Consider the following 25,474-nt stretch of genomic DNA (forward strand, 5'->3'; position numbering starts at 1 on the left):
CCGTGGAGACACACAACAGAGAGGCCTTATCCAGTGTGAAGACACTGCCCTTTTGTGCTTCCCAGTCTGGAGGAGAACTGAGCTCTCTATCTCCCAGCACAGCTGTCCCCCGGGCCATTCAGCGTGGGCCTCTGGAAGCCTCCTTCCTGAATACTCTCAATACTCTCCATCATTTAGGTCCGCTGATTGATCAGTACTTGGAGGGGAGGGGGGTGGTGTTTCTGTCTGTCAGATGGAGGGTCTTTTTGTGTAATTGATTTGGATAACTAAGGCGATACTAGGTCCTGAAGAAAGCAGTGATTTTCTTCTCCTGAATGGAAAGACATCTGGGGAGGATGGAGCAAGCACTGTAGCTGATTCTAATTCCAGAGCCATGTTGTGAGTTCCAAGGTTAATTATACCAGCTCTATCCTTTATGAGCAGTAGCTGACATTTCCCCAACTTCGTAATGAGGTCTGCAGTGAGACAATTTTCTTCCAGCTTCCCCTGTGGCAGAAGAGTTATTTTAGCAGTGAGGCTGAGTGGCGGTGTGAGTGGGTGCACCCTGGAATTTGGGAGGGGGAGGCAGGATCAGGTGTGTCAGTGTTGCAGTGGGGTGGGGGGAGTGGGAGAGGGGTTGGTCGGAATGGGAGGGGTCGCTGGCGGGGCAGCGGTGGCTGGAATTTCTGGGGGTGGTTCGGAAGACACAGGATATATACAGTATGTCCCAAGGAGGAAGGGGTATTCTAGGGACGGGATGACACAGCTGTGGCTGACAAGAGAGTTCGGGGCCAACTTGGGGACAGGGAGAGGCCATACGATAGAGTGGAGATTAGTGGGAGGTTGGAGGATTGGGAAGCTTTTCGAAACTAGCAGAAGGCAGCTGGGAAGGTCCATGGGAGGGTGGGGGTGGAGTGCAGGAGTAAGCTGGCCAGTGATGTTGGAGAGGATACCAAAAGTTTCTTCAGATGCATGGAGTGCGGAGGAGTGGCAGGAGTGGATGTCAGGCTGCTGGAGGGCGGTGCTGGTGGGGGACGGGGAGGTGGCGGATAGACTGGATGGATGTTCTGCGTCAGCCTTCGCTGTGGGAGGGCCCTGGCGGGAGTCAGGGGTCATGAAGTGTGTGAAGTTGCAATAATTGGGGAGTGGGTTCTTGGGAAGTCTGAGGGTGGATGGGTCACGTGGGCCGGATAGTGTGCAGGCCAGGTTCTGGGGGAGGTGGCTGGGGAGATTGTGGAGGCACTGGTGGTGATCTTTCGGGAATCACTGGATTCTGGAGTGGTTCAAGGGGATTGGAAGGTTCCAAATGTCACTCTACTTTCAAGATGGGAGGGAGGCAGAAGAAAGGAAATTAAAGGCCAGTTAGTCTGACCTCAGTGGTTGGGAAGATGTTAGAATTCATTGTTAAGGATGAGGTTTTGGGGTATTTGGAGGCACATGATAAAATAGGCTGTAGTCAGCATGGTTTCCTCAAGGGAAAATTTTGCCTAACAAATTTATTAGAATTCTTCAAAGAAATAACAAGCAGGATAGACAAAAGAGAATCTGTCGATGTTGTGTACTTGGATTTTCAGAAGGACTTGGACAAGGTGCCATATATAAAGGCTGCTTATTGAGCTGTAAGCCCATGGTATTACAGGAACGGTTCTAGCATGGATAAAGCGATCGCTGATTGGCAGGAGGCAAAGAATGGGAATAAAGGGAGCCTTTTCTGGTTGGTTGCCAGTGACTAGTGATGTCCAAAAGGGGTCTGTACTCTTTTTACGTTATATGTCAATGATTTGGATGATGGAATTGATAGCTTTTATGTAAAGTTTACAGATGACAGGAAAATAGGTGGAGGAGCTGGTAGTTTTGAGGAAGTGGAGAGGCTGCAGAAGAACTTAGGCAGATTAAGAGCATAGGCAAAGAAGTGGCAGATGGAATTCTGTGTTGGGAAGTGAAAAGTCATACACTTTGGTAGAAGAAATGAAAAGGTTGACTACTTTCTAAAAATGGAGTGAAAATACAAAAAGTTGAGGCGTAAAGGGTCTTGCGAGTCCTTGTGTGGGATTGCAAGTTGAGTCTGTAGTGAGAAAAGCAAATATGATGTTAGCATTCATTTCAAGAGGACTAGAATATAAAAGCAAGGTTGTAATGTTAATGTTTTATAAAGCACTGGTATATACTTGTAGTATTGTAAGCAATTAAGGGCCCCTTATCTTAAATGTGCTGAAACTGGAGAGGGTTCAAAGAGGTTCATGAAAATGATTCCAGGATTGAATGGCTTGCCATATGAAGAGCATTTGATGGCTGTGGACTTGTATTCACTGGAATTCAGAATGAGGGATGAGCTAATTGACACCTATCGAATTGTGAAAGGTCTTGATAGAGTGGATGTGCAGAGGATGCTTCCTATGATGGGTGTGTCTAAGACTAGCGGACACAGCCTCAGAATAGAGTGACATCCTTTTGGAACAGAGATGAGGAGAAATTTCTTTAGCCAGAGAATGATGAATCTGTGGAATTCCTTGCCATAGGCAACTATTTAAGGCGGAAACATGAAGAAATCTGCAGATGCTGGAATTTCAGACAACACACATAAAAATTGCTGGTGAACACAGCAGGCCATGCAGCATCCATAGGAAGAGGTACAGTCGACGTCTCGGGCTGAGACCCTTCGTCAGGATTCACTGAAAGAAGAGATAGTAAGAGATTTAAAAGTAGGAGGGGAAGGGGGAGATCCGAATTGATAGGAGAAGACAGGAGGGGGAGGGATGGAGCTAAGAGCTGGAAAGTTGATTGACAAAAGGAATACGAGAGGATCATGGGATGGGAGGCCTAGAGAGAAAGAAAGGGGGAGGGGGGAAGCCCAGAGGATGGGCAAGGTGTATAGTCAGAGGGACAGAGGGAGAAAAAGGAGAGAGAGAGAAAAAAATAATAATAATAATTAAATAAATTACGAAGGAGAGGTGGGGCATTAACAAAAGTTTGAGAAGTCAATGTTCATGCTATCAGATTGGAGGCTACCCAGACGGAATACAAGGTGTTGTTCCTCCAACCTGAGTGTGGCTTCATCTTGCCAGTAGAGGAGGCCGTGGATAGACATATCAGAATGTGAATGGGACGTGGAATTAAAATGTGTGGCCACTGGGAGATCCTGCTTTCTCTGGCAGACAACTGGGAGATCCTGCTTTCTCTGGTGGACAAGGGACAGTCCTTGCAGGTGAGGCGACACTTCACCCGTGAGTCGGCTGGGGTGATATACTGCGTCCGGTCATCCCGATGCGGCCTCCTATATATTGGCGAGACACAATGCAGGCTGGGAGACCATTTCGCTGAACACCTGCGCTTTGTCCACCAGAGAAAGCAGGATCTCCCAGTGGCCACACATTTTAATTTCACGTCCTGTTCCCATTCTGATATGCCTATCCACGGCCTCCTCTGCTGTAAAGATGAAGCCACACTCAGGTTGGAGGAACAACACCTTATATTCTGTCTGGGTAGCCTCCAACCTGATGGCATGAACATTGACTTCTCTAACTTCCGTTAATGCCCCTCCTCCCCTTCTTACCCCATCCCTTCCTTATTTATTTATTTATCTATGTATCTATTTATTTATCTATCTATCTATCTATCTATCTATCTATTTATTTATTTTTCTCTCTCTCCCCTTTTTCTCCCTCTGTCCCTCTCACTACTTGCCCATCCTCTGGGCTTCCCCCCCTCCCCCCTTCTTCCTCCCTAGGCCTCCTGTCCCATGATCCTCTCATATCCCTTTTGCCAACCAACTTTCCAGCTCTTAGCTCCATCCCTCCCCCTCCTGTCTTCTCCTATCAATTCGGATCTCCCCCTCTCCCTCCCACTTCAAAATCTCTTACTATCTCTCCTTTCATTTAGTCCTGATGAAGGGTCTTGGCCCGAAACGTCGACTGTACCTCTTCCTGTAGATGCTGCCTGGCCTGCTGCGTTCACCAGCAACTTTTATGTGTGTTATTTAAGGCAGAGATTGATAGATTCTTGATTAGTCAGGGCATGAAGGGATATAGAAGAAGGGAAACCCCTTCCTTTGAAAAAGGAGGACATCTCCTTCATTCTAGAATGAAAAGCCTCACCCTGAGAGCAGATGAGGCACAGACAGAGGAATTGAGAGAAGGAAATGGCAATTTTACAATTAACAGGATGGGAAGAGCTGTAGTCCAGGTAGCTGTGAGAGTCTGTGGGTTTATAATAGAAATCAGTAGGTAAGCTATCTTCAGAGATAGAGACAGTGAGATTGAAAAAGGGGAGGGAGGTGTCAGAAATGGACCAGGTAAGTTTGAGGGCAGGGTGGAAGTTGGAGGCCAAGTTGATGAAGTCGATGAGCTCTACATGGTGCAGGAAGCAGCAGCAAGGCAGTCATCGATGTAGCGTAGGAAAAGTGGGGTAGTGACACTAGTGTAGGCTTGGAACATAGCCGACAAACAGGCAGGTAGAGCTGGGACCCATGCAAGTGCCCATGGCTACACCTTTTGTTTGAATGAAGTGGGAGGAGCCAAAGGAGAAATTATTTAGCGTGAGGACAAGTTCCCCTAGATGGAGGAAAGTGGTGGTGGTGGAGGGGAACTGGCTGGGTCTGGTGTCCAGAAAGAAACAGAGAGCTTTGAGGCCTTCCTGGTGGGGGTTGGAGATGTATGGGGACTGGACATCCGTAGTAAAAATAAGATGATAGGGGCCAGGGAACTTGAAATCATTGATAAGATCCAGAGTGTGTGAGGTGCCACGGATGTAGGTAGGAAGGGGCTGAACTAGGGGGATAAAACAGAGTCGAGGTATGCAGATACGAGTTCAGTGGGGCAGGAACAAGCTGAAACAATGGGTCTACCTGGACAAGCAGGTTTGTAGAACTTGGGTAGGAGGTAGAAACAGGAGGTGCAGCTAGTTGGATTTTAATCGCTGCTCTGCTGTGGTGGGATTTAGGACCGTGCCTCTGGATCTGTAACCATTACTAGTACTGCTTCTATAGTCTCAGCACCAATGGTCTCTATACTTCTGGGATGGGAAGAGAGAGTTATGCCAAGACCCCCGCACTTAATGGCGGTGCAGTTTATAACTGGACAGCTAATAATAAAAATTCCAAGTGTAGTCACTGTTCTAATGTCCATAGCAGCAAATCTGTACACAGCAAGCTCCCAGATCAATGTCACAATGACCAGGGAATTGGATTATTGCGGGGTCATTATGGGGTAGGCCATCAGAGAGGACTACAGTACACTTTTACAAACGTACAACAGCTTTGGGAACTTTTAGTGGCCAACCAAGAGAGCAGTGTGTGTCCTTGGATGCACTTCTCACCAGAAGTCAATACCCTTGATGGATCATTGAAAGTGTGTGAGCACCGCCCACTGCTGTCCTTAACATGGTTACCATTCTTGCCCTACCCACTCCCTCCCATTCCCTCAACTAATCAGGACTGACGCAAGGCTTTGACACAACATGTCAACAATTCCTTTCCTTCTACAGATGCTGCTCCGACCCACTGATATCCTCCAGGAGATTGTTTATTGCTTCAGAGTCCAGTGTCTGCAGTCTCTTGTGTCCTTACCTGTCTAGCTCCACTCCGTCCTTTCGTCTTTTTATACTGGCTGTCCCCCCTCTGTCCTTCAGTCCAGAGGAAGGAGCTTGCCCAAAATGTCAGCTGACTGTTTCCCTCCATGGACGCTGCCTGGCTTGCTGAGTTCCTCCAGCATCTGCGTGTTGCATGAGATTTTGCGTGAAGATTCTTGGTTAGTGAGGGTGTCAAAGGAAAAGGCAGGAAATGGGGTTGAGAGAGAAGGTAAGTCAGCCATGACCAAATGGGGGAGCAGACTCGATGGGCCGAACGGCACGTTTCTGCTCCTGTATCTTATAGTCAGTGTTTTGATTTTCCTGTGTGTAACTCCAGAGTTTAGAAAAAACGGTTTCTTCAGTCTTGCTTGAATAGATCGACTTGCTGGTAAGAAGTAGCTTGAAGTCCAGGCTTGAGGAATATTAAGCTGCAGATACAATTATTCAAATGCCATGGCAATTTGCAAGATTCATTCAACTGAAAGAAACATTCAGATTGCAGTCAGCCTCGACGCACCTAGTTCAATTTAGAACAGCAATGTTCCAGTTATGTGATAGCCATTGTCTAATGGACATCAGTTAAGTATCTTTTTTTTTAAATCCCTGTTCTTCATAAATAAATAATCAGATGGAAAATTGTTATAATCTTGTTCTGATCTCATGCTTGTCTTTTCTGAGCATGGAATCTGGTTATTTCTGAAATTGTGATAAGTATCCTGGCCGCCATGGTGGGTGGAGGATTCCTCATGGGGTATTTACGCTAAACTGGTACTTAACTGGCCTGAACTATCGTCTTCTTTGCCTCTTGTCCACTTCCCTTGGCTTAGCAGAAAGATGGCTTGTGAGGAGCCAACAGGTGCATGGATCCTGTGGGTAACTGAGTGAAGCAAGGCAGATATTCCTCAGACTGGACGTGGAGCTGGATGAAGTGTGCTCCATTGTATGTTATCTCCACTCTCCTCTGTCATGTTGAACATGGGCAGGCGTGGCAAAATCTTGAAATTTGCCTATGACAGTCAGAGTCTGGTAAATGGCAAGGGTAGTAGTTGAGTTCAGATAGACGTAGATTTAGCTGAATGGGCAAAGGAGAGGCAGACACTGTTTAATCACAACTTGCATTTTAGATGGTGCCCATATAATAATGACTTAGCAATTCATGGTTGCATCATCAGGCAAAGGAATTGCCATCGATCCAAAGTACAGCTAGCATTTATATGAAACTTCTCTTTGAGTGTCCTTTGACCTCCACTGAGTTGCAGCTCAGATTTAGTTATTTTCCAATTGTTTAATTTTTAAATGTTTTCTAGATTCATGAGGACAGTTTTGGGGACAGAAGGTGGAGTTAGGATCAGGTTAGGGTTTAGGAAGAGGGATGTAGGGGAATTAGAGTTCAGGCTAGAGGCTGAATCTCCACTCCATGTTTGAAAACCAGCAACGTGGACATGGGATGTTGGATGTCAGAATGGCAGAGAATGGACAATTTCGCCCCAGGTAAGTGAGTTGTCAGTGGGTTCCTGAGTCCGATTTCCATGCAGGCCAGTGAAATGAGTTCCAACGACCTCCTGGGTTTGTGACGCAGTGAAACTAAATTTAGAGGCCTGGTGTTCGGGGTCTGGAATTCAAGCTTTAGTGTTCGATGATTGGTGTGACCTGGAATTGATGCTGAGAAATGAGGCCCGAGGGTCAAATTGGAAGTCTGGAAGTCGAGGCCTGTTGACTGAACCCGAGTCTGTGAATCTCTGCAAATCCACTGGGAAGATCGATGCGCAGTGTCTGCAGGCCCTAGTCCATGTCTGCTGGAGGCTGAAGGCCTGTCCTGGGATTTAAGGACTGTATGTGCGTGTGGGTGGTGTCATTTTGTTGTTTATTGTGTTCTGTGTTGTCTGACAAACATTGTGGGCGTGCTATGTTGGCGATGGAACGTGTGGCAACACTTGCGGGCTGCCCCTGGCACACAGTTGTGTTGGTTGTTAATACAAATGACACATTTCATTCTATATTTCAACGTACACGTGACAAATAAACTTGAATCTGGAATCTTGATTCTTTTATAACCACAGGAGGTCACAAAGCACTTTACTAACCAAAGAGACTTGTATGGATGGCGGTATTTGTTGAAGTGTTGCATTTGTAGCATATATAAAGGTTCCACAAACAATAGAGATAATGACTAAATAATTCACGAGAGCGGGGATTCCCAACCTGGGGTTCACAGACCCCTTGCTTAATGGTATTGGTCCATGTCATCACAAAAGTGGGAAACCCCTCCTCTAGAGAAAATGGATTGAGAGAAAAATATTGACCAGGATGCTGGAGATCTTTTATCCTCCTCAGGGAGTAGGCAGAGCCTCTCTCTACTGCCTCTTCCAAAAGACAGCGCCTCTAACATTGCATCACTTCCTCAGTCCATTGGAGAGGAATAAATGTTTCAGGTTAAGACCCTTCATCAGGACTGAAACATTGAGGTTTGTTCAATGGTTCCATTTAATGTCAGAGAATGTATCCAATATACAACCTGAAATTCTTACTCTCTGCAGACATCCTCGAAACAAAAGAAAAACCCCAAAGGATGAATGACAGGAAAACGTTAGAACCCCAAAGCCCCCTCCCCTTCCCGTGCACACGTAGTAGCAAAGCATAACCCTCCCTCCTCCCCCTCCCAACCGGCCTCAGCAAAAAGTATCAGCCCCCACCCGCCATGCAAGGAATAGTAAAACAACAAATTCCATCAGGACTGAAACATTAATTTTTTTATTCCTTTCCTTAGAAGCTGCCTGACCCAGTGACTCCCTCCAGCATCCTGTATTGCATAAATTTGTGTGTTTGTGTTGCTCTGGGTTTCCGGCACCTGCAGAATCGCTCGTTCTTCTGACTTGCTCCATCTTGCCGTGGCAGAATCAGCTTTGTGCAGAACTTGGTCTTGAACTCATTGTCTTTCCAGACTGCTACCAGAGGAGGAGGCACAAAACTGCTGACCAAGATCTTGGCCAAAGAGATGGATTATAAAGGGATAAGCCTGAGATGCTGCATGGAAGGAAAGAACTAACTGAGAAATGAGAGCTTAAAGTGAATTTGAAGTGAACAGACAAAGGCGTGAACAGCAGGAATTCTGCAGATTCTGGAAATTCAAGCAACACACATCAAAGTTGCTGGTGAACGCAGCAGGCCAGGCAGCATCTCTAGGAAGAGGTGCAGCCGATGTTTCAGGCCGAGACCCTTCGTCAGGACAAAGGCGTGGTTGGAATTCAAATCAGAATCAGGTTTAATAACACTGGCATATGTTGTTTTGTGGCAGCAATACATCATACAAAAACTATAAATTACAGTAAGGAATATATGTATATACTGTATATATAAATGAAGTTAGATAAGTAATGCAAAAAGAGAGAAAAAAGAAAAAATAGTGAGGTAGACTAAGTTGGTTCATTTTCCATTTGGTAATCTGATGATGGAGGGGAAGAAGCTGTTCCTGAAACATTGAGCGTGTGTCTTCAGGCTCCTGTACCTCCTTCTTGAAGGCAGCAATGAGAAGAGGGCATGTCCTGGGTGATGGAGGTCCTTAATGATAGATGTTGCATTTTTGAGGCATTGCCTTTTGAAGATGCCTTCAGTGCTAGGGAGGCTAGTGTGCACAATGGAGCTGGCTGAGTTTACACCTGTCTACAGCTTTTTCTGATCCATTGCAGTGGTCCCTCCATACCAAACAGTACATACCAAATCCGCTAAAGGCAGGAAAAGAAATCCAACAGTTTTTGACTCTAGGAATGGGGACATGGAACTCAAGAGTAAAATATTGGTCAGTGGTAATTGGAGTAAAAGCCAGGGAGAATTGATTCATCAGGATGCTGCCTGTGGCTAGAGCTGAGAGCAGTGTGGAGAGTCATGAACATTGGGGTTAGTTATGGATTTTTTAGGAAAGAGCTGCCAAGAGCTAGAAATTTGATTAGACACCACCTGCTTTTTTTTCCAGCATTATGGATCTCCTCATTGTTACCCAGAAATCTGTCGGGTGCCACAAAGGCAAAAGTCAATAGTATCATTTTGCGTGGGAAATTAGGGGTCAAAGGTTGGCTTGTCTTTGCAACAGTCATGGTCACTGTTCCCCAGAGCATAACTTCCCAATCAGATCAGTGTGTATTAGAATAGCCCAGTACTCTGCAAACAGGTAAATTATTGTGTCATTTCAGCCCTATGTTTTCAACATGGTCTTCATGTGTATCAATGCATCCCAAAATTATTCGGCCAGCACAGTAGCACAGCGGCTAGTGTAACGCTTACAGCTTGGGGTGTCCCAGAGTTCAATTCCGGTGCCATTCGGTAAGGAGTCTCTGTATGTTTTTCCCCATGAAAGGTATGGGCTTTCTCCAAATCCCTCAGTTTGCTCCCACAGTCCAAAGACTTACCGGGTAGGTTATAAATTGTCCAGTGATTACGTCAGGATTAATTGGGTTTGTCGGGGTTGCTGGGGCGGCATGGCTCAAAGGGGCAGAAGGGCCTACTCACACTGTATTGCTAACTAAATAAATAAAGTTTCCTCCAACTTCAAGAACTATGCCATGTAGGAGAGCTGGGTTGAGTCAGGACTGAAACATGTTGAATTTCTTGGACTGGAGTCAGGTTTGTTTAGACAGAGCTATGTCTGTTTGGATTTGGTTTCAATTTTGCTTTCAGTCAACGTCTCCCCTTCTAATGATAGGCTGCCCCCAGTTGCCAACGAAGCTGTTGATATCTGCCATACTCATTAATTCACAGGATCGCCTCTTTCATCTCCAAGCCTCAGCTCACAAGAAATATTTCAATTAAAATTTTAATTTAAACAAGATATAATGGATAAGTTCTGAAGCATTTTAAAACTGGGCCATCATACAGACTTCTACGCCTGTATCTTTCTAGGCGAGGGAGCTCCTTGACCCCATAAGGAACAGAAGCCTCAACATGGTTGCTCCTGCTGACAGAGGATAGGCATATTCATCTCTCCATTGTTTTGCTTGGAAGCCTACTATTGAATTCCCAGGGATATGAGGGTTGGGATTTTCCACTTGGGAACCCTCCAGCTCACAATTTTCCATCTTTTCTTCTAATACCCAGGAAGCCATAGTCTGGCAAGTAAGCAGATGGAAAATTCAAAACGACAACTCATCAGCGCCCAAGCTCTGAGTCAGTTCTGGACAGAAGCCAAAGCAGAACTCCAGGATAGATTCCAGAAATAAAAAATGCAATGGACTCTCTGAGTTTCTTCATTTGCAATTTTTTCCAACTCCTATCAAATATATTATGTGATTGGAATGTTTCTGAAGGGACTAACGTTTCTGCCTGTTAGAAATAGTCCTGATGAATGGTCTCGGCTCAAAGTGTCATCTGTTTGTTTGTCTCCAGCGATGTTGTCTGACCTGCTGGGTTCCTTTAGCATCTTGTGTGTGTTGCTCTGGATTTCCAGCATCTGCAGAATTGCTTGTGTTTAGGACGAACATTTTTTGCCCTGTTTGGTGGTAATGCTGCCTTGAGTCATGGTAGTCTTTGTGTTGTTGGGTAGAGTTTCAGGATAACATCTAGTTATTTAGATTAAGATCAGAAATTCAGAGAAGCAAAGGGACTTGGGAGTCCCAGTGCAGGATTCCCTAAAGGTAAACTTGAGTTGTAAGGAAGGCAAATGCAATGTTAGCATTCATTTCTAGAGGACTACAATATAAAGATCAAGATGTAATACTGAGGCTGTATAAAGCATTGCTCAGACTGCATTTGGAGTATGATGAGCTGTTGTGGACCCCATATCTAAGAGTGTACGCACTGGCATTGGAGAAGGTCCAGAGGAGGTTTACAAGAACGATTTTGGGGATGAAAATGTTAAAGTGTGAGTAGCGTTTGATTGCTCTGGGCCTGTATTCACTGGCGTTTAGAAGAATGAGGGAGGATCTCATTGAAGCCTACCAAATATTGAAAGGCCTATGTAGAGTGGACGTAGAGAGGATGTTTCAAAATGTGGGAGAGTATAGGAGAGTCGTAGCCTCAAAAGGAAGGACGTTCCTTTAGAACAGGTGAGAATAAATTTCCTTTGCAAGAGGGTGGTGAATCTGTGAAATTCATTGCCACAGATGGCTGTGGAGGCAAGTCTTTGAGTATATTTAAAGTGAGTTTGATAGGTTTTTGTTTGGTAAGGGTGTCAAGGGGAGAAGGGAAAAAATGGAGTTGAGGTGGATGATAAATCAGCCTTGATGGAATGGTGGAGCAGACTTGATGGGCCGAATGGCCTGATTCTGCTCCTCAGCCTTATGGTTTTTTTTGTCACAATGAAACGGTGACATATCTCTACATTGGGAGGAATTGGTGCCGCTTTTGCCTGGACCAGCTGCCCTTGGTTATCTTGGTGGTGGAGACGACAGTGCAGAAAAGTTGGCCTCACGGTGTCACTACTCTCTCCCTTTAATGACCCCTTGGTTCCCTCCTGTGTGGTTCACACAAGGACAAGGTGCTCCAAACCCACAGCAACACAGGTGTGGGTGAGGTGGGTCATTTGCTACTGAAAACATTGGCAATGCAACACATAATTAACTCAGTCTTGTTTTTATATATATATATGATGTGTGTGTGTGTGTGTGTGTGTGTGTGTGCGCGCGATTATATTATGTCATTTGATTCTATTTGCAAAGCTCTTACGGCCTAAGACCGTGGTCTTATTTAAGCCATGCATGGAATTTAAGAAACTGACCACTCGGCCCTTCTATCTAGGTTGGTATGTCTGTTTGCTGCTCCTTTACTTTCCATGTTTTCCTTTCCTGTCTCATGTGCTTATCAGCTTGTCATAACTTCACCAAAACTATTCACCTCAAATCTTCCCCTGACCCTCTCTCAGTGGAAAACCTTCTGGGCTCTCTGTTGGATGTTTATACTTTATGGCTGTTGGTTAAGGACCATTCTTTTGGGCAGAAACCTCTTCTCTGAGCCACCAAACTCTTCCTTAAGCCTTCAGTTTGTACCAGAGTGAAAAGTTCCAACCTGTTCAACCTCTTCCTGAAACATCATGTGTAAAATTATGTTTAAAAATATACATCAGTTGTTTGTATATTCTGGGATCTTATAAAATCCAAAACTCAAAGGTTCAATTATTTTAGACATTATGAAACTAATCAAAGTTCAAAGTCAAAGGTTAAAAGAAAATTTATTATCAAAGTACAGATATGTCACCATATCCAACCCTGAGATTCATTTCCATCTTGTGGGCATACTCAATAAATCCATAGAATAATAATCATAATGGAATCAATGAAGGACTGCCCAACTAGCTGATCGACCAGTGTGTAAAAGACAAGCTATGCAAATACAAAAAATGGAAATAATAATAATAATAAATAAATAAGCAATAAATATTGAGAACATAAGATGAAGAGTCCTTGAGAGTGAGTCCTTGACTTTGAGTTCTGGATCAGAGATATGCTCATGCAGTTCATTACCAAGGAAAACTGTCTGATTCTGGCAGTGGGAACACTTTAATGATGGGACAAGTGAAGTTAAGTGAAATAATCCCTGTGGAGTTTACATGAATTCCTGCCCGAACTCCAAAAGGAAAAGTTCTTCAGCCCTCCTGTGGAGAGTGGAAAATGGGCTGCAGAGTCTTCTAATTTTCCCCTGGGACCTCTGTGTAAAGTGCACCAATTATCTGAGGGCGGGATCAAAAGCACCTCGTATTAATGCGGTTATTTAAATGCAGCAAAGCGTGGAATTGAACCTGGGTGTGATGCTAATCTCCTCCCCCTCCTCTTGCTGCACTCTTTGGTCAATACCCCGGTAACATTCTATGTATGTAGGCTGGAAGGATGGGCATTGGGTGAGGTCATGTTGGTCTTCAGGCTTGTAGACCTCTGCCCTATCAAAGTATAGTATGTTAGACAGTGATTCAAATCCCAACACCGAATGAAGGAATTTAAGTTGAGTTACTTAACTAAGCCTGGAATAGAAAGTTAGTGACAGTGATGTTGACCACAGACCAGATGAAGTAACTTCACTGTTATTCTACAGGGAAGTATTTCTACTGCCCTTCTCCAATCTGGCTTATCCGAGACCCCGAACCACAGCAATCTGGAAGCCCTATTGACTCCATGCCAGATGGGGGGGGCAATAAACGTTGGGCTTCTCACAGACTGACAATGAGAATTAAATCTGTGGAGGGAAAGGTGGTCAAATCAGAGTGGAAGTGAATGAACCTGGTCAAGGTTGTTTAACCTCTTCAGACTGTTCAAATTTGCATCATTGTGTTTGTGTTTAAATCTCTAGAGTATGCAGAGTTCTTGCATTGCAAAGGGAAGAAGTTCACAGACTTTGATGAAGTGCGGCAGGAAATCGAGCAGGAGACAGATCGGGTGACAGGCAGCAACAAGGGGATATCACCCATTCCAATCAACCTGAGGGTCTACTCACCAAACGGTAGGTGTGGAGACCTTTCTCTCAGTGATATGGGGAAAGAAATGGATGTGATCTGTCCGATGTGCTCTGCGTTTCTACTCTTCAAGATTCCTTTGTGGCTGAACTCTTATCTTTTGTTTATTCCTCTATTCCAGCAACATTTTCCAGTGGTTCTAATTGATGCAATCTCATACATATTTTATGTTGTTAATGTTTTGGTGAAGTGTGGCCAAGTTTGAACCAATTTGCTTGGGTGGAAAGCGTAAGTCGCAGTTGAGGCCTAAACTTTTTCTACTCTTTCTTCAGTCCTTAACCTGACACTGATTGACCTCCCTGGGATGACCAAGATTGCTGTGGGTGACCAACCCCTGGACATTGAGTTCCAGATCAGAGATATGCTTATGCAGTTCGTTACCAAGGAAAACTGTCTAGTTCTGGCAGTGTCCCCTGCCAACTCCGACCTGGCCAACTCTGATGCCCTGAAGATAGCCAAAGAGGTTGATCCACAAGGTACTCTGCTATCACTTTGGTTTGATACATAGAGAAATAGGCTCCACAAACAAGTTATTTGGACACCAGGTCTTGCCTCATTATGTTGCTGCTAAAGACTGGGAGTTATACTTGCAGTGCAGTTGCAGATTGGCAGGTATGATGTAGACATCCCTGAATCATGCTGAAAGAAGATTGCAGCTGGGAGCTTGATGTCCAAGGATACACAATGTACTGAAAGGATAGGCAGGAAGGCAGAGGGGGCGGCATTGCTCTGCTGGTAAAAAATGAAATCAAATCTTTAGAAAGAAGCGACGTAGGGTCAGAAGGTATTGGATTATTGTGGATAGACCTAACAAACTGCAAGGGTGAAAAGATCCTGATGAGAGCTGTATACAGACCCCCAAACAGTAGTAAGGATATTCCTAACGAATTACAATGGGAGATAGAAAATACATGCCAAAAAGGGCAATATTACAATAGTCATAGGGGATTTCAATATGCAGGTAGATCGGGGAATATCAGGTTGGCGCTGGATTCCAGGAGGGGGAGTTTCTAGAATGCCTATGAGATGGCTTTTTAGAGCAGCTCCTGTTTGAGCCCACAAGGGGATCAGCTATTCTGGATTGGATGTTGTGCAATGAACCAGAATTGATTAAAGACCTTAAGGTAAAAGAACCCTTAGGGAAAAGTGATCATAATATGATCGAATTCACCCTGAAATTTGAAAAGGAGAAACTAAAGTCAGATTATCAGTATTACAGTGGAGTAAAGAAAATTTCAAAGGCATGAGAGAGGGGTTGGTCAAAATTGATTGGAAAAGAACAGTAGCAGGGATGATGGCAGATCAACAATGGCTGGAATTTCTGGAAGCAATTCAGAAGGCACAGGAATGGCTAACAAGAGAAGTCAAAGCCAACATAAAAGCCAAAGAGAAGGCATATAATAGAGCAAAGATTAGTGGAAAGTTAGAGGATTGGGAAGCTTTTAAGACCCAACAGAAGACAACTAAAAAGTCATTAAGAAGGTAAAGATGGAATATAAAAGTAAGCTAGCTAATAATATGAAAGAAGATACCAAAAGTTTCTTCAGATATATAAAATGTAAAAGAGAGGCGAAAGTGGATATCAGACCACTGGAAAACGAAGCTGGAGAGGTAGTAATGGGGGGCAATGAAATGGCGGATGAACTGAATAAGGATTTTGCAGTCTTCACTGTGGAAGACACTAGCAGTATGGTGGAAGTTCCAGGTGTCAGGGTTCATGAACTGTGTGAAGTTAGCATAACTAGAGAGAAGGTTCTTGGGGAAATTGAAAGGTCTGAAGGTAGATAAGTCACCTGGACCAGATGATGTACACCCCAGAGTTCTGAAAGAGGTGGCTGAGAGATCATGGAGGCTTAGTAATGATCTTTCAAGAATCACTAGATTCTGGAATGATTCTGGAATGGTTCTGGAAAACTGGAAAATTGCAAATGTCACTCCACTCTTCAAGAAGAGAGGGAGGCAGGGGAAAGGAACCTGTAGGCCAGTTAGTCTGACCTCAGTGGCTGAGAAGATATTGGAGTTGATTGTAAAAGATGAAGTTTCAGGGTACTTGGAGGCACAAAGTAGGCTGTAGTCAGCATGGTTTCCTCAAGGGAAAATCTTGTCTGACAAATCTGTTGGAATTCTTTGATGAAATAACAAGCAGGATAGATAAAGGAGAATCAGTTGTTGTTTTGTACTTGAATTTTCAGAAGGCCTTTGACAAGGTGCCAAACATGAGACCGCGTAACAAGCTACAAGCCCAAGGTATTACAGGAAAGACTCTAGCACAGATAAAGAAGTAGCTGATTGGCAGGAAGCAAGGAGTGGGAATAAAGGGAGCATTTTCTGGCTGGCTCCCAGTGACTAGTGGTGTTCCACAGGGGGTCTGTGTTGAGACCGATTCTTTTTATGTTTTGTGTCAATAATTTGGATGATGGAATTGATGGCTTTGTTGCAAAATTTGCAGACAGTATGAAGATAGGTAGAGGGGCAGGTAGTTTTAAGGAAGTAGAGAGGTTACAGAAGGGCTTAGACAGATTTGGAGAATGGGCAAAGAAATGGCAGATGGAATACAATGTCGGGAAGTATATGGTCATGCATTTTGGTAGAAGAAATGAAAGGGTTGACTATTTTCTAAATGGAGAGAAAATACAAAAACTGAGGTGCAAAGGGACTTGAGAGTCCTTGTGCATGATTCCCTAAAGGTTAGTTTGTAGGTTGAGGAAGGCAAATACAATGTAAGCATTCATTTCAGGAGAACTAGAATATAAACACAAGGATGTAATGTTGAAACTTTATTAGGCACTGGTGAGGCCTCACTTGGAGTATTATGAGCAGTTTTGGGCCCCTTATCTTAGAAAGGATGTACTGAAACTGGAGAAGATTCAAAGGAGGCTCACAAAAATGATTCCAGAATTGAATGGTTTGTCATATGAAGAGCGGTTGATGGCTCTGGGCCTGTAGTCACTAGAAATCTATTGAATGGTGAAAGGGCTTGATAGAGTGGGTGTGGAGAGGATAGTTCCTATGGTGGGAGAGTCTAAGACCAGAGGACACAGCCTCAGAATAGAGAGGCGTCCTTTTAGAATGGAGATGAGAAGGAGTTTCTTTAGCCAGAGAGTGGTGAACCTGTGGAATTCTTTGTCACAGGCATCTGTAAAGGCCAAGTCTTTATGTATATTTAAGGCAGAGGTTGATAGATTCTTGTTTAGTCAGGGCCTGAAGGGATAAGGAAAGAAAGCAGGAGATTGGTGTGGAGAGGAAAATTGGATCAGCCATGATGAGATTGTGGACCAGACCAGACTCGATGGGCCAAGTGGCCTACTTTTGTTACTGTATCATATGGTCTTATGGTTATGAGACATGAAGGGGCAACAAATCCATCCTTCCATTGCTTTCAAGGCACTGGACTGCAGTGGTGCAGGGTTGTTGGAGGGGCCATTGTGGGGGGTGAGAGGTAACGGCTGTGTGTATAGTGAAGGCTGGTGAGATATTCCACAGCCCTCACTGTGGGCCCTGGCCAGGGAAATGGGAGAGTCTAAAACCAGAGGGCACAGCCTCAGAATAGATTTGCATCCCTTTAAAATAGAAATGAGGAGAAAATTCTTCAGCCAGAGGGTGTTTAATCTGTGGAATTAATTGCCACGGACTGCTGCAGAGGCGAAGTCATTGGGGTTATTTAAAGTGGATGTTGATAGGTCTGTGATTAGCAAGGGTATCTGAGGTTATGGGGAGAAGGTAGGTGAATGGAGTTGAGAGGGAAAACAAGTCAGCCATGATTGAATGGCTGATCAGATTATGATGGGCCTAAATTGGCTCCTATGTTTTATGGTTTTATAATCTAAGCAGATCTATATGGCAGGCGTGAGCCTGGGACGTGCTTTTTGACTGACATCCCTTTCGTCCATGTCTAGGCCTACGCACAATCGGTGTCATCACTAAGCTGGACTTAATGGATGAAGGAACAGATGCCCGTGACATCCTGGAGAACAAGCTCTTACCCTTGAGACGAGGTAAACACCACTCTATTGCCTTCTAGGTTAAACCTCCTATGTCAGTGTAATGGTCTGTGAACTCATGGAGATGTAACCCAGGCTCGAGGGCAGGTTTGCTGTTTCCAGCTGCTCCTCCTTACCTTCTGCTGTCATCTTCCCCTTAGCTGCTTCTTGTTTCTTGTCTTAATTCGTTCCGTCTCTCTGGCCCGCCTGTCAATTCTTTTGGCCCAAATCAAAAAAAAAACTGTTCATGGTAATCTGTCATGTCAGTCCTGAAATGTGTTGTTCTGATTGTTGTCTCAGCCTATTTATTTACTTATTTAGAGGTTCAGCACTGTAGCAGGCCCTTCTGGCCCACTGAGCCTGGCAAGCCCAATTAGCACCATGTGACCAATTAACCTACTAACCTGTATGTTTTGGAAGGTGGAAGAAACTGGAGCACCTGGAGAGAACCCAACAAATATGGTGACCTTTTATCCAATATTTTCATTTAATTTGATTTATTACTCTTTCAAGTTTTTTTTCGAGGTTTTAGATTTGATCAGAAAGTTTTTCTCTCCTTTTTTTTTGATTCTATCCTTGAAATGGACTGTCCAGTCCCTTTTTGTTTTGTTTGTTCTGTTTTTTCTCTATAGTGTAGTGGGGTTTTTTTTTTCCTCTCTATTTAAAACCCTTTTTTTTTCCTTTCTCCTTTTAACCGCTAAGAGGAGAATTGTTATTTTCTTTTTTAAATTATATATTTTATACTACTTTAACAATATCTATGATTTTGACAGTGTCGATTTTAATTTTGGTTACCGATATATATATATTTGAACTAATTCTCCTCTTGACTGTATTTGATTGTATCTATGTTTTTTTTAAATCAATAAAAAGATTAATAAAGAATGAAAGAGAGAACCCAGACAGTCACAGGGAGAATGTACAAACTGTTTATAGACAGCGACAGGAATTGAACCTGGGGCACTGGCACTGCGGTGCGTTGTGCTAACTGCTACACTGCCATGCTGCTCTTTTCACTTGCCGTAGCTGTGTACTCTTCCACAGAACAGGCAACTCTCTGCTGAAACCCCCCACGCTCACTGCAAGTAAATGTTGATCCAAATGGCTTCTGAAGAAGAGAAAGGCTTGCATTTTTTTCCAGGACTTTCCACGGTACACGACAGCCAATGAAGCACAGTTACGATGTAGATAGCAGGCCCAGCAATTTGTTTCAGCAACACCAGAGATAATTCTCCTCTTCCAGGGATAACTGTCCTTGGGGGAAGTTAGGTGTCATCAGGATAGAGCAGCCTAGGCTTAGGTCTACCATCTCATCCAAAGGCAACAGTGCACTAGGCTCGTGCTCCACTGGGATGCCAGCTGAGATTATTTTGCTATGTTCTCTCAAATGAGGCTTGAAATCCGTGATTAAGGTGACAGTCTGATCACCAGTTGGAGGCTCATCACCATGAAGTGCAGGGTGTAGATGGTGGGAGCACTGTGGGAAATGGAGGCCCACAAGGTTGAGCTGGTGTTAGCTGCTGAGGTGAAAGCCAGAGGTGGAAACTAGTCAGCAGGCCTGTTTGAGGTGTGGTGTCAAGGTCTGACTTCTCAGGCATTTGATTTTCTGTGGAATGTAGCTATCCTGGGTGGGGCCTTTACCTCAGCCCCTTGCTCAATTCCACGGTGAGCTTCTGCATGCTGTCACCTTCTCAAATGGAAGGAGGTGGCCACTTTCCCTCTCCAAAGGGACCGAAATAGAAACATGGATATCCCAGAGGAATCTCTCACAGGCCAACACATGGAGCCAAGCAGGATGAGAATGGGAGGCTTGCACGTCAATAGGATGCAGGAAAATCGGCACTGATTCTACTGTAGAGATAACCCTTGTAATGGGGTGGGATGCTGCAGTGCCTCCTGGTTAATACAATGTGCCTCTCCTGTTTGTTTCACCTTGGCCACCTAGGAAATATCAGTGAAAATCCCATCCTCAATCACTTGTGGAAGTCACGGGCAGAAATCCAACAATTGTCCCGTCTGAAAGACCAGTGGAGCTCATGTCCTTGGACTCTTGGAGAACTATGCAAAGTTGTCATGTAATCACTCTCCATGTATTCACCTTAATGCCATCTGGTCAGGTGGTCAGCTGTACTCCGGAAGGTATGGTGGTTAGGAGACCCACCCCACAGAATGGAGATTCCCTATGGTTGACCAGGTAGAACCTTACTGGGGGTCTGGAGCAGGATTCAACCCTGGATCCTCTGGAGTCTGAGGCTGGAACTAGAAACCAAGCCCAGGGCTTGGTCAGTGAAAGGGTCTTAGCGTTCACCCTCTCACCTGCAATGTGGTGGGCAGGAGGCTGGCCTGGCCCTGACCTCCCTCTCTCTGTCCTTTCCTTTAGGTTACATTGGGGTGGTGAACAGAAGCCAGAAGGACATCGATGGGAGAAAAGACATCCAAACTGCTTTGGCAGCTGAGAGAAAATTCTTCCTTTCACATCCGGCCTATCGGCACATGGCAGACCGCATGGGGACACCTTACCTCCAGAAGGTCCTCAATCAGGTAATGCCCTCTTGGTTTCCTCCGCAGATGGCAGAAACCCCTGGAGCTCTTCTGGACACAGAGGAGGACTATGGGTTTGGAGACACTCCGAGGTTGTACTGGAATTTCGGGGAATGAGTGAGCTTTTGCACAATGGTGCTTGCAACACTAGAGAGAAAAGTGAAAGTGGAATAATGGAAGATTGTTTTCTCTAGACCAATTTTATTTATAAATTCTTATTTGAGGCAGGAGAAAATAAGAGGTGGCCAGGTTTGGGGGTCTGAGGAATGAGTGGAGCCTAACTCAGAGGATTATGGATCAGGTGGCCTGTCTGTGACTTTAGCACAGATGTAGACTAGTTTGAGACTTTAGCACAGATGTAGACCGGTCTAGATTAGGGTTAGGGTTAGCACAGATGTAGACCAGTCTGAGACTTTAGCACAGATGTAGACCGGTCTAGATTAGGGTCAAGGTTAGTACAGATGTAGACCATTCTGAGACTTTAGCACAGATGTAGACCGGTTTGAGACTTTAGCACAGATATAGACCGGTTTGAGACTTTAGCACAGATGTAGACCGGTCTAGATTATGGTTAGGGTTAGCACAGATGTAGACCGTTCTGAGACTTTAGCACAGATGTAGACTGGTCTAGATTAGGGTCAGGGTTAGCACAGATGTAGACCAGTCTAGATTAGGGTTAGGGTTAGCACAGATGTAGACCGGTTTGAGACTTCAGCACAGATGTAGACTGGTTTGAGACTTTAGCACAGATGTAGACCGTTCTGAGACTTGAGCACAGATGTAGACCGGTTTGAGACTTTAGCACAGATGTAGACCGTTCTGAGACTTTAGCACAGTTGTAGACCGGTTTGAGACTTTAGCATAGATGTAGACTGGTCTAGATTAGGATTAGGGTTAGCACAGATGTAGCCCAGTCCAGATTATGGTTAGGGTTAGCACAGATGTAGACCGGTTTGAGACTTTAGCACAGATGTAGACTGTGCTCCCATCACTTCGCTTTATCACTCTCCCTTCAACAGCAATTGACGAACCACATCAGGGATACACTGCCTGCCCTTCGCAACAAGCTGCAGAGTCAGCTGCTGTCCATTGAGAAAGAGGTGGAAGAATACAAGAACTTCCGTCCTGATGATCCTTCCAGGAAAACCAAAGCTCTGCTCCAGTAAGTATTGCTCACACAATACACTACTGCTAATACCAGGGATTCACTCCAAAAACTTCCCCTTAGCCTTTTCCTTTTTCAATCAATCTCCTATCGATGGCCCCACCAATCCCTATTCAGCCATCCAACCCTACAAGATCTCCACATTCCTCTGACTCTGGTCTTGAGCATTAGCCACTCTTTCACTCAAAACTAAATAGAGTGATCAAGTTTGGGATTTTCGTTGGACTCTTGGCTCTGGAGTTCCTTAACTAAATCTCTTCAATTCTCCCTTCCTCTAAAGGCATCTTTCAAACTTACTTAATTGATGAATCTTTTAAATTCCTTTCTCAGTGTTTTCTCCCATAAGTAATGCACTGTGGCATTACCGTAATCACGTTGTTCTGCTGTGCCTGCGTAGGTTTATTGCCTGACCTTACAGTTCGGGAGAGTCATTGGTGTGCCTCTTTCTCAGCAATGTAACATCTCAGCAGACGTTCCATTTACACCAATAGCTTAAAGACTCAATGTGTCAATAGTTGCGAACAGACTGTTCTTTTCTCGTTCCCGTGGGTTTCCAAAGTCATTACAGATCCTTGTTGGTGTCTGTTGAATTATCAGGGATATTTTCCTGCATTAAGGTGCTTTTCATCTGTTATCTTTCAGGGAAGATTAGACTCCTGTTTTAAATAAATAACTTTTCCCACTGTTGCTATGCATTTTTGTATCAGTGACAGAAGGTTGACTCAGTTCTTTGCATGTTTCAACCAGCGGGCTGTAGAGAAGAAAGTCCAAAGTAAACCTCAAAGTGTTTTTATGTCACCATATACTACCCTGAGATTCGTTTCCTTCCAGGCATTCACAATAGAACAAAGGCATACAATAGAATCAAAGAAAAACTAAACACAAAACTATGCCAATATGCAAGAGAAGACAAACAAACAACCAAACAAATACTTAAATGCATAGGTAGATAAATACTGAGAATGTGAGTTGTAGAGTTCTTGACAGTAAGTCCATAGGTTGTGGAATCAATTCGGTGTTGTGGTGAATGAAGTTATCCATACTGTTCAGGATCTTGATGGTTGAGGGGTAATAACCGTTCCTGAAGCCTGCCGAATAATCACAGGCTCACTGCGCCCCACACCCACTAACATCATTTACAGACTTGCAGGCATTGCTCCCCCAGAGATCCGAAGACACACTATAACAAAAATTGAAAAAGGTAAACAGAACTCAGATCCACGGCACCCACTACACCATCATGTGCCAGTTTCCAACCGCCTAAAATCGAGGAAAAGTTTTGCTACAGTGGAGGAACTACCGCACGGAACATCCTCCCAAACATACGAGATTGACTTCTGGCAACAAACAGAAGCCAGAACCCCACCAAACAAAACAGCGCAAGACCCCACAGAAATGTTACCAGACGGGGCACTGCTTGACAGACGGAAGTGATGCACTCTCGACAGAGCGAGAGCGAGAGAGGGAGTTTATAGGAATGGAGACAAAATGGTGAAGTGGGGTTTAAAGACCAGCGAATCCTGTGAGTGTGGCGAAAGGGTGCAGAACATTGAACACGTTCTGTGCAACTGCCCACTCTCACCTGATTTAGCTGACACTGACCTGCTCGACATCAACCAAACAACACTAGAGTGGCTGGCTGTCTGCTGTGACAAGCTATGATGATGATGACTGTTCCTGAACCTGGTGGTGTCGGACCTGAGGCTCCTTTACTTCCTTTACAACGGCAGCAGCGAGCAGAGAGCATGGCCCAGATAGTGGGGGTCCTTGATCGTGGATGTCGCTTTCTTGGGGCAGTGCTGCTTGTAGATGTGCTCAATGGTGGTGAGGCTTTTTATGAGGGAAATAGGGGAGCATCTCTCCATGCCAGACACAAGAGACTGCAGATGCTGGAGTTTGTGGTAAAAAAAAACAATCTGCTCAAGGTGGCACCTGTCCTTCCAGGTGAAGCAATACTTTACCTGCAAGGCTATTGGGGTCATCTTCTGTAAATATTCTCCGTAGATGCTGCCTGATCTGCTGAGTTCCTCTAGCACTTAATGTGTATTGCTCAAGATTTCCAGTATCTGGTGTTGAAAAAGGGTCTTGATCTTAAATATTGACCATTTCTCTCTCTCTAAGATGCTGCTCAACGCACTGTGTTCCAGCAGTTATTTTCTCTCTCAATCCCACCTGGGCCTCTCAAGAGGCTGTGAAACTTAATGTTTTCAAAGTGCAGTCAATAGCCAAAGGTTTCAAAGGATGTCAGCAGAGCCAGGCTGGCATTTAACAGACAGAGAGGTATTTGATGTATGATATGAAGCTTCTTGTTCTTTTGACAGGATGGTCCAGCAATTTGCTGTCGATTTTGAGAAACGTATCGAAGGATCAGGGGACCAGATTGACACCTACGAGCTGTCGGGTGGGGCGAGGATAAACCGAATCTTCCACGAGAGGTTCCCCTTTGAGCTTGTCAAGGTAACTAGAGATGTGGCTTCTGTTGGAGCTGTTTGATCTGCAGCAGTTTGGCTCTCACTAATTTCAAACAGAGCCCCTGCAGCTTTCCCGTGTTACTGAGGTGGGGGTGACTGTTATGGACCCTGCAGGGCTGTTCCTTCTGCTGGTGGAGCAGAGATGTCACTCCTTCTCTGGTGAGATGTACATTAGTGGGGGCTGCAACTTGGACACAGACCACCAGTTGGAGCCGGAACATCCGCCCTGGCTTTGATCCAGCAAAGGGTGTGCTGATAATCATTAATTCTTCAGAAGCTGCAAGTGGAATGAGTAATTTTGTTCGTGGGTCTATTTTAGTCACCTGCTGTGTTACTTAGTTCACTAGTCATGTCTGTATTCTGCGTACAGTCACTGCCAGACTTACTGGTTCAGGAATACAAGACACCAACGCAGAGCCCTGCACCAGTGTTGAGGCCTGCGCAGGTGGAACAGATGCCTCCTGTTGTCGAAATATCAGATTAAATTAGATTAAGGTCACTGTGTCCCAGTTATATAACTCCATAGTTCATATAGTCCGTGCTGCATTTCAAGGAGAAAGATCCAGAATACTGGTCGTCAAAATAATTGTCTGAACATTTCCTGTAATTCTCCACTCTGAAGACTACCAGTAGCATAATTGTAGAAATGAATATGTTGCCACCCACTGTAAATGAACAAGTGTAATTATAAACTCCAATCAGACCAGCATACTCAGCTCTTTTGAAGGTCATCAATCACTTTTCCAAGTCTGGTTGAACTCAAGTATAATTTGAATTAATTTTGGATCTCAATGTAGGGGCATTGTTAAATACCATCTCTCTGGCTGCTCCTCAATCCTGACTGATTTTTGGTGACCGGGAACAAGCACCCCCTATACCAGGCTTCATCAGCTTGTTGTGGACTACACAATTAATCAGCTATTTACTCATTTGTTTTCAGCCATTGGTTTCACAAATTTTTGGTTCAGTGACAATCCAGTTGTGTGGAGTCAGTTGTTGGCATCTCTGCTCTTGCCCCTTATTTTATGCCAGTCCCCATGTGTGCAGAAAGAAGGGGCACTTGTCTCCCAATGCAGCCTCCTCTACACTGGTGAGACGCTAGGGAGATCGGGGGACAGCTATGTCAAGCAGCTTTGCTTCATCTGTAAAAAGCAAGATTTCCTGGTGGCCAAACATTTTAATTCCAATCCCCATTCCCATTCTGACATGTCAGTCATGGCCTCCTCTACCGCCATGATGAGGCTATTCTCAGGTTGGAGCAGCAAAATCTCATATTCCATCTCAGTAGCCTTCAACCTGACGGCATAAGCATTGATTTCGTGAACCTCTGGTAATTTTCCCC

At 44.6% G+C, this 25,474-nt stretch overlaps 1 protein-coding gene across 1 annotated transcript in view; it reads left to right on the forward strand.

Moving 5' to 3' along the window:
• The window catches only part of LOC140186239 (dynamin-1), a 229,108-nt gene that overhangs the window by 83,694 nt on the left and 119,940 nt on the right, over positions 1 to 25,474 (forward strand). The window contains exons 3-8 of the mRNA XM_072240260.1: positions 13,813 to 13,962; positions 14,248 to 14,451; positions 17,872 to 17,970; positions 20,336 to 20,496; positions 21,516 to 21,658; positions 23,983 to 24,118. Of these exons, the coding sequence (XP_072096361.1) occupies positions 13,813 to 13,962; positions 14,248 to 14,451; positions 17,872 to 17,970; positions 20,336 to 20,496; positions 21,516 to 21,658; positions 23,983 to 24,118 (893 nt within the window). The remainder of the gene's footprint in view (positions 1 to 13,812; positions 13,963 to 14,247; positions 14,452 to 17,871; positions 17,971 to 20,335; positions 20,497 to 21,515; positions 21,659 to 23,982; positions 24,119 to 25,474) is intronic.

Source organism: Mobula birostris, chromosome 22, assembly GCF_030028105.1.
Source record: "Mobula birostris isolate sMobBir1 chromosome 22, sMobBir1.hap1, whole genome shotgun sequence".
Lineage (NCBI taxonomy): Eukaryota > Metazoa > Chordata > Chondrichthyes > Myliobatiformes > Myliobatidae > Mobula > Mobula birostris.